This window comes from Scyliorhinus torazame, chromosome 16 (assembly GCF_047496885.1).
Source record: "Scyliorhinus torazame isolate Kashiwa2021f chromosome 16, sScyTor2.1, whole genome shotgun sequence".
NCBI lineage: Eukaryota > Metazoa > Chordata > Chondrichthyes > Carcharhiniformes > Scyliorhinidae > Scyliorhinus > Scyliorhinus torazame.
The window spans coordinates 69,766,220-69,781,936 of record NC_092722.1 but is presented as its reverse complement, the minus strand read 5'-3'; the positions used below and the strand labels follow the sequence as shown (position 1 = coordinate 69,781,936).

The 15,717-nt window shown below is 44.2% G+C and overlaps 1 protein-coding gene across 1 annotated transcript in view; it reads right to left on the bottom strand.

The window, feature by feature from the left end:
• LOC140392867 (alpha-2-macroglobulin-like) overlaps window positions 1–15,717 on the bottom strand; it is a 525,178-nt gene that overhangs the window by 437,084 nt on the left and 72,377 nt on the right. Inside the window, exon 9 of the mRNA XM_072478610.1 lies at window positions 14,022–14,124. Coding sequence (XP_072334711.1) covers window positions 14,022–14,124 — 103 coding nt within the window. The remainder of the gene's footprint in view (window positions 1–14,021; window positions 14,125–15,717) is intronic.

Here is a 15,717-nt window from a genome sequence, read left to right as displayed (position 1 = left end):
CATGGCAGGGTTGTGTGGTGTCGTGGTCACTGTTCTGAAGGCTGGGTAGTTTGCTGCAAACAATGGTTTGTTTGAGGTTGCGCGGTTGTTTGAAGGCAAGTAGTGGGGGTGTGGGGATGACCTTGGCAAGATGTTCATCTTCATCGATGACGTGTTGAAGGCTGTGAAGAAGATGTCGTAGTTTCTCCGCTCCGGGAAAGTACTGGACGACGAAGGGTATTCTGTCGGTTGTGTCCCATGTTTGTCTTCTGAGGAGGTCGGTGCGGTTTTTATGCTGTGGCGCGTTGGAACTGTCGATCGATGAGTCGAGCGCCATATCCCGTTCGTACGAGGGCATCTTTCAACGTCTGTAGATGTCTGTTACGCACCTCCTCGTCTGAGCAGATCCTGTGTACACGGAGAGCTTGTCCATAGGGGATGGCTTCTTTAATGTGTTTAGGGTGGAAGCTGGAGAAGTGGAGCATCGTGAGGTTATCCGTGGGTTTGCGGTAAAGCGAAGTGCTGAGGTGACCGTCCTTGATGGAGACGAGTGTGTCCAAGAATGCAACTGATTTTGGAGAGTAGTCCATGGTGAGTCTGATGGTTGGATGGAACTTATTGATGTTATCGTGTAGTCGTTTCAGTGATTCTTCGCTGTGGGTCCAAAGGAAAAAAATGTCATCGATGTATCTGCCGTATGACGTCGGTTGACGGTCCTGTGCGGTGAGTAGGTCTTGTTCAAACTTATGCATGAAGATGTTGGCGTATTGGGGTGCGAATTTGGTCCCCATGGCTGTTCCGTGCGTCTGGATGAAGAACTTGTTGTCGAAGGTGAAGACGTTGTGATCCAGAATGAAGCGGTTGAGTTGCAGAATTGCATCTGGAGATTGGCAGTTGTCGGTGTTGAGTACTGAGGCTGCTGCAGCAATGCCGTCGTCATGGGGGATGCTGGTATAGAGTGCCAAGACGTCCATTGTGACGAGGAATGTTCCTAGTTCAACTGGTCCATGGGTGCTGAGTTTCTGTAGGAAGTCCGTCGTGTCGCGACAGAAGCTGGGCGTACCTTGTACAAAGGGTTTCAAGATGCCCTCGATGTAGCCAGAGAGGTTCTCACACAGGATCCCATTGCCTGAAACGATAGGATGGCCTGGTGTGTTGGCCTTGTATATTTTCGGGAGGCAGTAGAGATCTCCAATGCGGGGAGTACGTGGGATGAGATCCAAGGTCTTGATCAGTCTGTTAAGTATTGGTCGGATCTGCGGGTAACTGTCTGTAGTGTTCTTGGTTGTTCAGTTGTCGGTATACTTCTTTGCAGTAGTCCATTCTGTTCAGTATGACAGTGGCCCCTCCTTTGTCTGCTGGTTTGATGACGATGCTGCGGTTGGTCTTGAGAGCGCGGATGGCATTGCGTTGTGCTTGGGTGACGTTCGGGGCTGTCTTGTGAATGCGACTGATGAATCTGGCATTGACGCGACTCCTGACGGCTTGAGCATACATGTCGAGTCTAGGGCAGCGGCCTTCCGGAGGGGTCCAATTCGACTCTTTCCTCTTCGGTTGCCGCACCGCAGATCTCTCGGTCTGCTGTCCCGGTTCATTGATAGTCTGCTTGGGTTCGCTGTTGGCCTCTTAGGGTCTGTGGAAGAATTCCCGGAGCCTCATTCGCCTGATGAATTCCTCCGTGTCTGCCGCGAGACTGATGGGGTCCATTTTGGTGGTAGTGCAGAAATTGAGCCCTCTGCTGAGGACTTCGATTTTGCCTGGTTGAAGGGTGTAGTCTGACAAGTTGACAATAGATTTCCCTGTATTGTTTTCTACTGTGGTACCGGGGGTGGCTTGGTTGCTGCTGGTGGTGATGCCGAGTTTCTCAAGCTTCCTGTTCTTGGTATGCATATAGGTGGCATAGTATTGTTGTCTCATCTGTTTGGCGGTGTTCCGCAGCTGGTCTGCTGCGTCCTGAGCGCAAGTTGAGAATATGGCCTCTATCTTGGTTTCCAGGTTGCGTCGTCTGCTGTAGAGCTGGCGTACGAGGTGGTTGAGGAGTGTGAGAGAGGTGCGACGGCAGAGTCTCTCAGCGTAGTCTGTGTTGTAGGTCGACTTGAGTGGGTTTGCGATCTGTAGCCCTTTCGGGATCTTGTCTGCTTTCTTGCATCTTTGTAGAGACTTAATGTCAGTGTCTATATGCGCGATCTTCCTGGAGATCCTCTCCACTTTGAGCCGGCAGTTTGCGGTGTCGATGGGAGCCATGATGTGGAGATGCCGGCGTTGGACTGGGGTGAGCACAGTAAGAAGTCTTACAACACCAGGTTAAAGTCCAACAGGTTTGTTTCGATGTCACTAGCTTTCGGAGCGCTGCTCCTTCCTCAGGTGTACGAAGAGGTATGCTCCAGAAACATATATATAGACAGATTCTAAGATGCCAGACAATGCTTGGAACGCTTGGAATGCAATTTAAGACAGATTGATGTACGAAGTGTTGAATCCAAGGAAGAAGATTTTGAACAGAATTTTTCAACAAATACAGATGGTTACTCTCTGGAAAACATTTTCTTTGTAGGAATCATAGAAAAATTTGATAACTCCACTGAAGTAACATCACCTCTAAAATTAATAAACTCCATTAATTTGGACACAGAATGGAACTGTATTGAAAGTAAATGACTGTCCAATTAAATTCAAGTTGGATACAGGCGCTTCAGCTAATTTGTTTTGCAAAGCTTGATCTCTCAAAGCTTAAGCAAACCCCTAAGATACTTCCAACAGCCTGTATATTAAAAGACTACAATGGCAATTCAATCTCATCAATTGGATCATGCTATTTGATAGTTTCCAACAAGGATACTGCGACTTCACTAAGATTTGAGATTGTCAAATCAGATAAATCATCACTCTTAGGTGCACAAGCCTGCAAGGAGTTACACCTAATACAGCAAATTTATACTGTAACTTCTTCTCAACCCATACTGCATGATGATAGCCAAGGTATACTCAACCAATATCCAGATGTCTTTAAAAGCATGGGTACGCTTCCATTCAAGTGCAAGATCTTGTTAAGGACGGATGCCAAAACTGTAATACATCCTCCCAGGAGAATTCCTACTCCACTAAGACAAAGATTAAAACTAGAATCAGATAGGCGACAACAACAAGGAATAATTTCAAGAGTCACTGAACCGACTGACTGGGTCAGTTCAATGGTTTGCATGAAGAGACCGTCAGGTGATCCGCGGATCTGTATAGACCCAAGGATCTCAACAAGAACATCATGAGGGAACACTATCTCATTCCAAACGAGAGGAGATCACCAGCGAGATGACAAATGCAAGCATCTTCACCAAATTAGATGGATCGCAAGGTTTCTGGCAAATCCAATTGGATGACTCAAGCAGAAAGCTCTGCACCTTCAATACACCTTTTGGCAGATTTTGCTTTAACAGAATGCCTTTCGGAATAATCAAAGCGTTTGAAATCTTCCACCGCATTTCGAACAGATGACTGAGGGCATAGAGGGTGTTCGTGTCTACGTCAATGGCATTATCATATGGTCACCAACAAAGGAAGAACATATCTCAAGACTGAAAAGAGTTTTTCGGCACATACACAAGTATAGTCTTAAGCTGAATCAATCCAAGTGTAGTTTTGGTACTTCTACGCTCAAGTTCCTTGGAGACCAGATTTCTGAACATGGTGTGCGATCTGACACTGACAAGATTGCAGCCATTCAGGGAATGAAAGTCCAGAGGACAAAAAAGCAGTTCTACGTTTTCTAGGCATTGTAAACTTCTTTGGCAAATTCATACCTAATCTATCAACCAGAACAGCTCTTAGAAACTTGATCAAAAAATCAACCTCTTTCGTATAGACAACTGATCATCAAAAAGAGTGGCTTAATTTAAAATCACAATTAACGACTGCACCTATATTTGCATTTTTCGATCGGAACAGGGAGACGAAACTTACGGCTGCTGCGAGTCAGGACGGAATAGGAGCAGTACTGTTGCAAAAGAACAACCGCTCGTCTTGTTGCATCTGCATCCAGAGCGATGACACCAACAGAAAGTCGATATGCTCAAATTGAAAAAGAATGTCTTGGACTACTAACAGGCATATTGAAGTTCCGTGACCATGTCTATGGACTCCCCACTTTCACTTTAGAGACAGATCACAGACTGTTGGTGCATATAATGTAGAATGATCTCAACGACATGACTTCACGACTCCAGAGAATTTTGATGAAGCTCAGAAGATACAACTTCCACCTCATCTAGACACCTGGAAAAGACCTGATCGTAGCAGATGCGTTAGCATGCTCCATCACTTCAGAAAGTGAACCTTTTGAGTTCATACAGCATGTTGAATCTCAAGTACAGCTGTGTGCAGAAAATCTTCCGGCCTCGGACGAAAAGATCAACCTCATGCGAGAAGAGACAAAGAAGGATGCAATGCTGCAACACATCATACACGATATCAACAATGTGTGGCCTAAAGGGCATTGTCCTCAATTTAGAAATGTTCAAGCAGATTTGACAATCGTGGATGGACTATTCGGTCTTCAACTTGACCGAATAGTCATACCACTGTGTCTCAGACCAATGATACTCAACCAAATTCATGAAGGTCACCTCGGCATTGAGAAGTGCAAACGAAGGGCGAGACAAGCAGTACACTGGCCAGGAATAAATCGGGACATTACTGACATGGTACTTGGATGTGAGACGTGTCAGAAATTTCAGCCTGTGCAGTGCAAGGAGAAATTACATCAACATGAGTTGGAAACCTCTCCTTGGGCCAAAGTTGGTATAGACCTATTTCACTCCAATGGTCGTGATTATATTCTGATAATTGACTATTACTCGAATTATCCCGCGGTTTTGAAGTTACCAGATCTGACATCCAAATCTGTCATCAAAGCAAGCAAAGAAACTTTCGCCAGACATGGAATACCTACCACTGTCACGTCAGACAATGGACGTGTTTCGACAGCAACGACTGGGCCGAGTTTTCACGACTTTGCAACTTTAAACATATTACATCAAGTCCACATTACCCACAGTCAAACGGGAAAGTATGTTGCTAACTTTGGTTGGCTCTTAATTCGTTGCCCGTTGGGTCTTTATTTAATTTGCTCTGTTTCTATAACCTTTGCTCTAGAGTCGTCAGGTAACTTTATGATACCACCACGAGGTTCAAGTTCAAGTGCTGATCAATAACTCAATACACCAGTTAGTAAGTTTCAAATCAAAACACATTTATTACCCACAGTCAATCACTACTCATGCATAAACTCTACTTACTAGACTATCTCTATCACTAAAAGGGCTATACTTAGCTTGGAACTGGCCCACCAGGTCAGGGGAACAAATGGCCTTTCGTTCGATTCTGAGTCTGCAGGATTCAAAAGCTGGTATAGACTGGTAGCTAGGAGCGCCTATCTCGTAGCGTGCATTGACTGGAAACTTACTTGGTTGATGCGGCAGCTCGGCAGGTCACTGTCAAGGGTTGGTTCGAGCTGCTGAGTGACCCTGCCAAGAAGGACGAATTGAACTTGGGGACTCTATTTTATAGTCCCCAGGGGCTTCCCGCCCCTTTGGGCGGACCCTGTACTTGGTTCCAAGTGATTGGACTAAGTTCTGATCACTTGGATCGATTTCTCCAATACTGGAGCCATTCCCTGATCACTGGGCGGGCCCTGGGTGTCCGTTGGCCTTCCTTTGTCTTGGCTCCTGCTGGCGCCGAGGAGTCTGGCTTGGCCTTATTCACCTTAAATGTTACAATTGTTCCTGGGGATCGCTCATTAATATGCAGATGGTTGTTGATTTCAGTGCTGTCTGGGTTTCTGTAAGTCCTAATACACAGGAAACTTTGCACCTGCTAGTTTTTCCTGGCTTGACTGAATTTCCCTGCATTCTTTGCGGATCTCCATTTTAAGTCAGGAAGTGGCCAACCCAGGTGGCTACAAGTAGAAAAAGGAGTACACATAATAAAACAACTTATAAATAAAGCTTTGGATTCTGCCTCAGACATCCATCTTGCGCTACTTTCCTACAGAGCAACTCTTCTATCAACTGGACTATCACCTGCACAGATGTTAATGAACAGAGATCGGAGAACAACATTACCATCAATACAACTTCCAAATCCAGATCCATCTGCCAGTGATACAAAAAATGAAACAGCAAATGGCTCGTCAAAGAATGTACTATGATATGCATACAACCACTCTGGACTCATTGCTTCCAGATGACACCGTCAGAATCAAGGTACCTGATGGAGGTTGGTCTGCTCTTGCCAGAATCATCAGACAAGCAGCATCACGTTCATACATAGTTCAGATGTCTGAAGGACACATACTTCGAAGAAATCGTCGAGCACTTCAAAAAATTAGGCTACACACAAAACTTTTTCCAGATTTACAACTTAATGAAACAATCTTTCAAGACACTTTAACCAACACTCAAAGTTGTGATGACACACAAAGAACTGTAAAAACCTAACATCACCTCCATGTGCATTAAGATCAACGAGAAGACGAAAACCTAATAGACTGAATTTGTAAATAATTTACAGTAAACTGTGTGATTGTTACTCATTTTGCTATGTACAAAGATATACATAATATTATTCTACATTTTTCCTTTTGTTACACATAAGAAAGAAATTTAAAATTAAAAAGGGGATGTAATGATATGTATATATGTAGACAAGTAAAGGGTTAATTATTACATCTCAGTGTAACACAACTACTAGAGGGCACCACTAGTTCCCACTATAAATATGAGAACTCAAAGGATCTTGGGTCTCTTTCAACCAGGAGTGACTAGTCAGTAGTGTGCAAGAGAGATAGATCACAGCATAGTTTAGCACATGTAGTTTAAATTAGTTATTACTTTAATATAGATTACTTGATTACTAGTTATAGTTCTGTGGAATGTGCAAACTCAATATTAATCAATCGTTATTCAATAAATCAATTTTGCTTTAAGTTCAAGATTGGTGGTTTCTTCAGAATCACACCATCAGACCATTCTGGATTACGAAGCAAAGAGTAATGATATATTACCAAAGAGTAATATAACAAGAGTTTGATAAGGAGAGAATGAGTGCGAGAGTTAGATAAGGAGAGAAAGTCTGAGAGATAGATAAGGGGAGAGAGAGTGTGAGAGTTCGATAAGGAGAGAGAGAGTGTGAGATTAGATAAGGAGATAGAGTGTGTGAGAGTTAGATAAGCAGAGAGCAATTGTGAGAGTGAGCGTGAGAGTTTGATAAGGAGAGCGAGATTGTGAGTCTGATAAGGGGAGAGTGAGTGTGAGATTAGGTAAGGAGAGAAAGCGTGTGAGAGCTAGAAAGGAGTGTGAGAGTTAGATAATAATAATATTAATCTTAATTAGTGCCACAGATAGGCTTAGATTACACCGCAATGAAGTTACTGTGAAAATCCCCTGGTCGTCACATTCCTGCGCCTGTTCAGATACACTGAGGGAGAATTCAGAATGTCCAATTCATCTAACAAGCACATCTTTTGGACTTGTGGGAGGAAACCGGAGCTCCCGAAGGAAACCCATGCAGACACGGGAAGAACGTGCAGACTCCGGACAGCCAATGACCCAAGCCGGAATCGAACCTGGGTCCCTGGCACTATGAAGCAACAGTGCTAACCACTGTGTTCCCGTGCTAAAGGCAAGAGAGAGCGTGAGAGTTAGATAATGAGAGCGGGTGTGAGAGTTAAATAAGAAGAACGAGAGTATGAGATTAGATAAGGGGAGAGTGAGAGTGAGGTAAGGAGATAGTGAGTGTGATAGTTCGATAAGGAGAGAGTGAGTATGAGAATTAGTTAAGGAGAGACAGTGTGTGAGAGGTAGATAAGGAGAGACAGTGTGTGAGTGTTAGAAAGGCGAGGGAATGTGTGAGAGTTTGATAAGGAGAGTGGGAGTATGAGAGCTTGATAACAAGAGAGTGAGCATGAGAGTTCAATAAGGAGAGAGAGCGTGAAAGTTTGATAAGGAGAGCAAGAGGTTGATAAGGAGAGAGTGAGTGTGAGATTAGGTAAGGATTAAGATAGTGAGTGTGGGAATTAGATAAGAAGATAGTTTGAGGTTAGATAAGGAGTGAGGGTGTGAGAGTGAGATAAGGAGAGATAGTGGGGGTGAGAGACAGTTAAGGAGAGAGACAGTCTGTGATTAGTTAAGGAGAGAGGAAGGGGGGGTGTCCTGAGGTGAAATCCCTTAAAACCGGATCGCTAGGATAAGATTGAATAATTCTACATAAGGTAGTTTATTAAGGATTGAAACTAATCATAGAAAGCATACCCAGTAATCATTAAACATGTATTTTTAGAACAAAGCAGTAAAAGTCATTTAAACTCTTGCTACAAGTAGTGGCCATAATGCATTATGGGATTTAAGCGAGCTCACTTGCCCATGTTTTTAAGACAAACAGGATTAGACAGAAATAGTGCGGTCAGCAATAACACAGTCAGCTCAGTAAACAGTTCTTATCAGTGCCCCCAATATCCTGTCTCAGACAATCCATGGTGTAAAGATGAACCAATTTTGGCATCCTTCCAATTTTGGCATCCTTCCCCGAAATGAACAATGAGGTGTGCAGGAATTGGCTGCAATAATTAAGATGGGAATGGACAAAACACAACTTTATAATGGATACAGTATCCTAGGAAACAACAGGTTCCTTATCTGTTGAAAATACATCAACTCCGGTTACGATGGCTTTATTTTTCCAAGCTTTGTCCACGTATGTGGGAGAGTGATCTGGATCAATGCCAAAGTCACTCTGCCTGACACTGGTACAGTTACACCAATTATACAGTTCTCCAAAAATCAATAGCCCAGCCCAGTTGGACTTGATCCAATCCTTGGAGCTGTCAATTTTATATTAGCATGTGAAATTTACTCTGAGCAACATGATGACTTGTAATCAGCTCATAATTTAACCTCTGAGGCTGAGGTTAAATTATGAGCTGATTACAAGTCATCATGTTGCTCAGAGTAAATTTCACATGCTAATATAAAATTGACAGCTCCAAGGATTGGATCAAGTCCAACTGGGCTGGGCTATTGATTTTTGGAGAACTGTATAATTGGTGTAACTGTACCAGTGTCAGGCAGAGTGACTTTGGCATTGATCCAGATCACTCTCCCACATACGTGGACAAAGCTTGGAAAAATAAAGCCATCGTAACCGGAGTTGATGTATCTGCAGAACTCTGTGTTCAGCTGAGCTGCAACTAAGAGGGAGGAGCCCCACGTAAAAGCTAACTCAATACTCATACTCAATCCTTGGAAACACTCCTACAGGGAGTATGAGATTTAGATAAGGAGAGAGAGTGTGAGAGTTGGATAAGGAGAGAGTGAGTGTGAGAGTTAGATAATGATCGCGATAATGAAAGTGAGAGTTCGATAGAGTGAGATTAGATAAGGAGAGTGTGAGAGTTTGATCAGGAGAGGTAGATTGTCGGAGTTAGATAAGGGAGTGAATGCCCGAGAGTTATATAAGGAGGGAGATAGTTGTAATGATATCTTTATATGTAGTGTATCACCTTTGGAACCTGCAAACTGCAGATCGAAGTCAAGCAACAAAGATTTTTCAGCAAGTTTGCAATTGTACAAGCAAATAAAATGTCTTTATTAGGTGCTGAAGCGTGCGAGAAATTACAGTTAATAGAAAGAGTGCACCGCTGAGTGCATGAAGATAACTAGTGTTCGACATTGGAAGCCATAACCTCCAAATTTTCAGAAGTATTTACTGGAATAGGTGTATTGCCATTCGAGTATAAAATACGATTTAAGGAAAGTGCGATTTCACCGCCAAGATGAGTTCCAGCGCCATTGAGAGAACGATTAAAGCTTGAGCTAGAGAGGATGCAACGACTGGGAGTGATCGAGCGAGATAATAATAATAATAATCGCTTATTGTCACAAGTAGGCTTCAATGAAGTTGCTGTGAAAATCCCCTAGTCGCCACATTCCGGCGCCTGTTCGGGGAGGCCGGTACAGAATGGGCTCGTTCGGTGGTGTGTGTCAAAAAGATGAATGGAGAATTGCGCATCTGTATGGATCTCAAAGATTTAAATATGAGCATTACCCAATATCGACATGAGAGGAGATCACCAGTGAGGTGGCGAATGCTACAATTTTCAGCAAGCTCGATGCATCGCAAGGATTCTGGCAATTAAAACTAGACCAAGAACGCACGAGACGGCACATTTAATACTCCATTTGGTCGATATTGTTTCCTACGGATGCCATTTGGTGTTCCACAGGGCGATGGAGCACATTGTCGAAAACCTACCAGGAGTCAGAGTATAGGTAGATGACATTGTCATATGGGCATCTACAATGGAAGAATACAATGAAAGGCTATGGAAGTTAATGAATAGGATAAAGCAGTTTGGATTAAAGCTGAACAAAGAAAAATGCCAGATAGCAGTTAAAGAGATAATGTTCCTGGGAGATAGATTTTCAGTGAAGGGAGTTCAGACGGATCCCAAGAAAGTTAAAGCCATTGTGAACATGCCTCAACCCAGAGATAAGAAAGCAGTCTTATGGCTATTAGGCCGTATTATGGTGAACTTCATAGGAAGGTTTTTAAGTATCTTGGCATCCAGGACGACAAACCTAAGGAATTTAGTAAAGAAGATGGTTCTATTTGAATGGGATGAGAACCATGCCAAAGAGTGGGAAAATTTAAAAAAGGTTTTAATGACAACACCCGTATTGACATTTTTTCACCCGGAGAGGCAGACAAAAATATAGACTGATGCGATCAAGAATGGCCTGGGAGCAGTGTTGCTGCAACTGGACAAAGATGAACTATGGAGACCCATGGCTTACGTACAATGACTGCAACAGAGATACGTTACGCCCAGATCAGGAAGGAGTGTTTTGTTGGTAACAGGTCTGGATAAGTTCCATAATTATGTTTCTGGATTACTGACTTTCACAGTGGAAACGCACCACAGACCTTTGGTAGCAATAATTAAAAAAACCCTTAATGAGATGTCACCTCGGATCCAGAGGATGATGACACGTCTTCAGCGGTACGATTTCAACTTGATGTATTTACCAGAAAAACACTTAGTCGTTGCTGATGCTTTATCCAGAGCAAGGGGCAATCAGCCATCATGGAAGTCTTACAGGAGCAAGTTGACTTCATCACGGAAACATTATTGTTTCGGAAGAGAAATCAAGATTGATACGTTCAGAGACACGGAAGGATGTGACTCTGCAGGAGGTGATCCGGTACCTAAGTGAAGGATGACCTAGAGGATCGTGTTCTAGCTACTGGAACATAAGAAATTAGCTTTGCTATGCTGATGGGTTCGTTCTCAGAGCCAACAGAATAGTAATACTGGAAGTGTTGCAACCCATGATCTTTGGGAAGATTCATGAGGACCAATTAGGTATTGAGAGGTGCAAAAGGAGAGCTCAGGAATCGGTATACTGATCTGGGATCAAACAGGACGTGCACAAGACTGTTGAAAACTGTGCAACATTGCCAGGCTTAGCCTGATCCAGTTCAAGGTGGACCACAGGGCTCATATGACTGTGGCCCGGATGAGTAGGTTTTCTAAGGAGGTGGAGGGCAGGTGTGGGCGATCCGGCGAATCATGTACATATGTTTTGGGCGTGTCCGAAGCTGAGGGGATTTTGGCAGGGATTCTTGGATGTCAGACGTCCTGGAATGGAGGGTGTCTCCGAGTTCAGTTTGGCAATATTTGGAGTGTCGGAAGATCTGGGAGCCCAGTGGGGGAGAAAGGCCGATGTTTTGGCCTTTGCCTCCCTGGTGACCCGGAGATGGATTTTGCTGGGATGGAGGGACTCGGAGCCTCCAAGGTTGGGGGTGTGGATCAGTGACATGGCTGGGTTTCTCAGGCTGGAGAAGAACAAGTTTGCCTTAAGGGGTTCGCTCGGAGATGGCAGCCATTCATCGACTTTTTTAAGGAAACCTGACCGTCAGCAGGAGATGGGGGGGGGGGGGGAATGGGAGGCATGGCAGTGAAGAATAAGGGCAGGGAATCAAGTATATGGGCAGCTAGGAGTTAGGGCGGGGGGACGGGGGGGGGCGGTGGGGGGGGGGGGGGGGGGAGGGGGGAAAGTTGAGGATGCTATTGGGGGGCTTTTGCGTGTGTCAGACCGCTCTGTTGTTTAGAATGTTAAAATGTTAAAATTATAACTGCCTCAATAAAATGTTTTCTAAAAAAAAAAGGTGTGCAACATGTCAGCAATTCCAGAACCAACAGCAGAAACAGCCAATGATGTCAAACAAACAAATAAATCATCCTTGGAATAAAGTAGGAATCGACTTGTTCTATTTACACGGCAAAGAGTATTTGCTGTTGATAGACTACTATTCCAACTATCCAGAGGTGGTCAAACTTGCAAGTTCGAGTGCAGCGGGCATGATAAAGAACACAAGGAAATTTTCACTCGTCACGGAATTCCTGAAACCGTGATGACAGGTAATAGTCGTGCTTCGATAGCTATGAATGGCTGGAGTTTGCAAGAGCAAACGATTCTCAGCACACAACCTCTAGTCTGCACTACCCGCAGTCAAACAGGAAGGCCGAAAAAGGTGTCCAGATTGTGAAGGGTTTACTAAGGAAAGCGATGGAATTTCGTTCACATTCATTTTTAGCACTGTTGGCATATAGAATTACACCACTGTGTCATGGAACATCACTAGCGCAACTGTTGATCAACAGATCCTTCAGAACCACAGGTCCGCAGGCACCTGAGAAAGACACAGCAAGACTATAACCATACGCAACAAGATACAACACCAGAAGAAAATGCAAAAGAAATACTATGGTCCGTCGAGTAAAGTACTATCTAAATTGGAGTCAGATGATATGGTAAGAGTTGCTACACCAACTGGTCAAAGATTGCTAAAGTTATTAGACAAGCAGGTCCACAATCTTACATAATCCTGACAGAGCAAGGTAATATTCGAAAAAGAAATAGAAGAGCATTACTCAAAGTCAAGACGACCGAACCTTTTAGATATCAATCAATTGTTAATGAGGAAGACATTCGTCCTAAAGCAACAGAAACGACGAATACGAACATGGATACACATGAAGAGCCAACAACAAATCTCAATGAAGATGTTCAGGCTGCGACTCCGTTTCCACAGCAATCTATATCAAGTCTGACTAGAGTACTGAGAAGATCGCAACAAATGAGGAAAAAGCCTGATCGGCTAAATCTGTGAACATTTTGCATGTGTAATGAAACAGGATGATCATCTAAGTCAATATAATTGTACATATACATTTTAAATGTAATGCAAACTTCAAAATTTGCAAAGAAAGGGGGATGTAATGATATTGACTATATCATCTTTATGTACAATCTATCATCATATGTGAATGATCAAGTAGAATAGTATTTAATTACAGCATCCAGTCACTATATGGAGTAAGAGCGCATCCCACAACCCACACAGTGGTCCACATGATCTTGGAGTGATTTGGTAGAGAGTGTTGGAGACAGTCGTGTTTTTCAGTAGTTCTGTGTATTGCAGTTATTTGATCTAATACTTAGCTTTTTCACATACTTAAGAATTCACAATTTATAACTTAGTGTAAATAAATTGACTTTGATTTAGTACAAAGTCTACATGTTCTTTGTAGGAACACTACAACTTTAATAATAATAATTTAAACAAAGAAATCACAATAGTGAGTGTGAGAGTTAGATAAGGAGAGAGAGACACTGTGAGAATTAGATAAGGAGAGAGAAACACTGTGAGAATTAGATAAGGAGAGAGTGAGTGTGAGAGTTAGATAAAGGAGAGAATTCCTGAGAGTTATATGAGGAGAGAGATAGTGAGTGTGAGAGTTAGAGAAGGAGAGAGAGACAGTGTGAGATTCAGATAAGGAAAGAGTGAGTTTGAGATTTAGATATGGAGAGAGAGCATATGGGGTTTTGATAAGGAGAGAGAGTGTGGGATTAGATAAAGAGAGAGTGATTGTAAGAATTAGCTGAGGAGAGCTGGGCTACGATGGTCATTGACAAGCCCATACTCACCTGTGCCAGCCTCTGTGACTTCAAAGAGGGCTGTAATTTCTTGGAAATGTAAACTGAACGGCTGAATCGGGATCTCCATCATTGAGCAACCATTGAAGAGGATCTGTAATGGGGAGAGATTCAGTGCATTAGATCTGGAGATTGAGGAAGTGAAGGCAACAATATTGCCTGGAATGAAACCAAACACAGAGTCTAACAGTGTCATGCAGGGACTATGTATATGAAGATACAGAAACTGGTCCTTCCAATTTCTTAGCAGTCAAGTTAAAAGCCGGGATGGAAGACCAAACACTTTCAAGAAAAGGAATGAGGGGGGGGGTGGTCAGTATAAATTCCGGGGAATGGGATAGGGTGGGGGAGTGATGGTCAGTGCAGATGTGATGGGCCGAATGGCCTCTTTCAGCACTGGAGTGATTCTATGAAAGATCGTGAGATATCAAAAACTGCGTCAGTACTGACCCTTTGACAGTACGGCACTCCCACAGTACGGACCCTCTGACAGTGTGGCACGCCCCCAGTACTGATCCTCTAACAGAGCACCGCTCCCTCAGTACTGACCCTCCGACAGTGCGGCCCTATGTCAGGCTTGACCATGTGACAGTATGGCACTCCTTCAGTACTGACCCTCTGACAGTGCAGCACTCCCTCAATCCTGACCTTCCGACAGAGCGGTTCTCCCTCAGTACTGACCCTCTGACAGTGCAGCACTCCCTCAATCCTGACCCTCCGACAGAGCGGTTCTCCCTCAATACTGACCCTCTGACAGTGCAGCACTCCCTCAATCCTGACCCTCCGACAGAGCGGTTCTCCCTCAGTACTGACCCTCTGACAGTGCTGCACTCCCTCAGTACTGACCCTCTGACAGTGCTGCACTACTTCAGTACTGACCCTCTGACAGACGACACTCTGTCATTATTGACACATCAAGAGTGTGGCACTCACTCAGTGTTGACCCTCTGTCAGTGCGGTGCTCCTTCAGCACTGTCTCTCTGACAGTGCGGTGCTTTCTCAGTACTGATCCTCTGACAGTGCTGCACTCCCTCAGTTCTGACCCTCTGATAGTGCGGCAATCCCTCATTACTGGCCATCTGACAGTGCAGCACCACTCCAGTCTCTCTGACAATGCAGTGCTGCCTTAGTACCAACCCTCTGACAGTGTGGTACTCTCTCAGTACTGACCCTGTGATAGTGCAGCAAGCCCTCAGCATTGACACTCAGACAGTTCAGCACTCCATCAGTACAGACCCTTTGACAGTGATGCACTCTCTCAGTACTGACCCTCTGGCACCGCAGCACTCCCTCAGTACTGAATGCCTGACAGTGCAGCACTCCCTCATTATTGACCCACTGACATTATTGACCCACTGCAGCATTCTCTCTTCTGACCCTCTGACAGTGCAGCACTCCCTCAGTACCGACCTCTGACAGTGCAACATTCACTCAGTACTGACCCTCTGATCGTGCAGTGCTCCCTCAATACTGACCCTCTGACAGTGCGGCACTCCCACAAGACTGACCAACTGACAGTGTGGCACTCCCTCAGTACTGACCCTATGGTAGTGCTGCACTCCTTGAAAACTGAACCTCGGACAGTGCGGCACTCCCTCAGTATTGATGCTCTGGCAGCACAGCACTCCCTCAATACTGACTCTCTCATAATGCACACTCCCTCAGTACGGAGTCTCCGACAATGGAG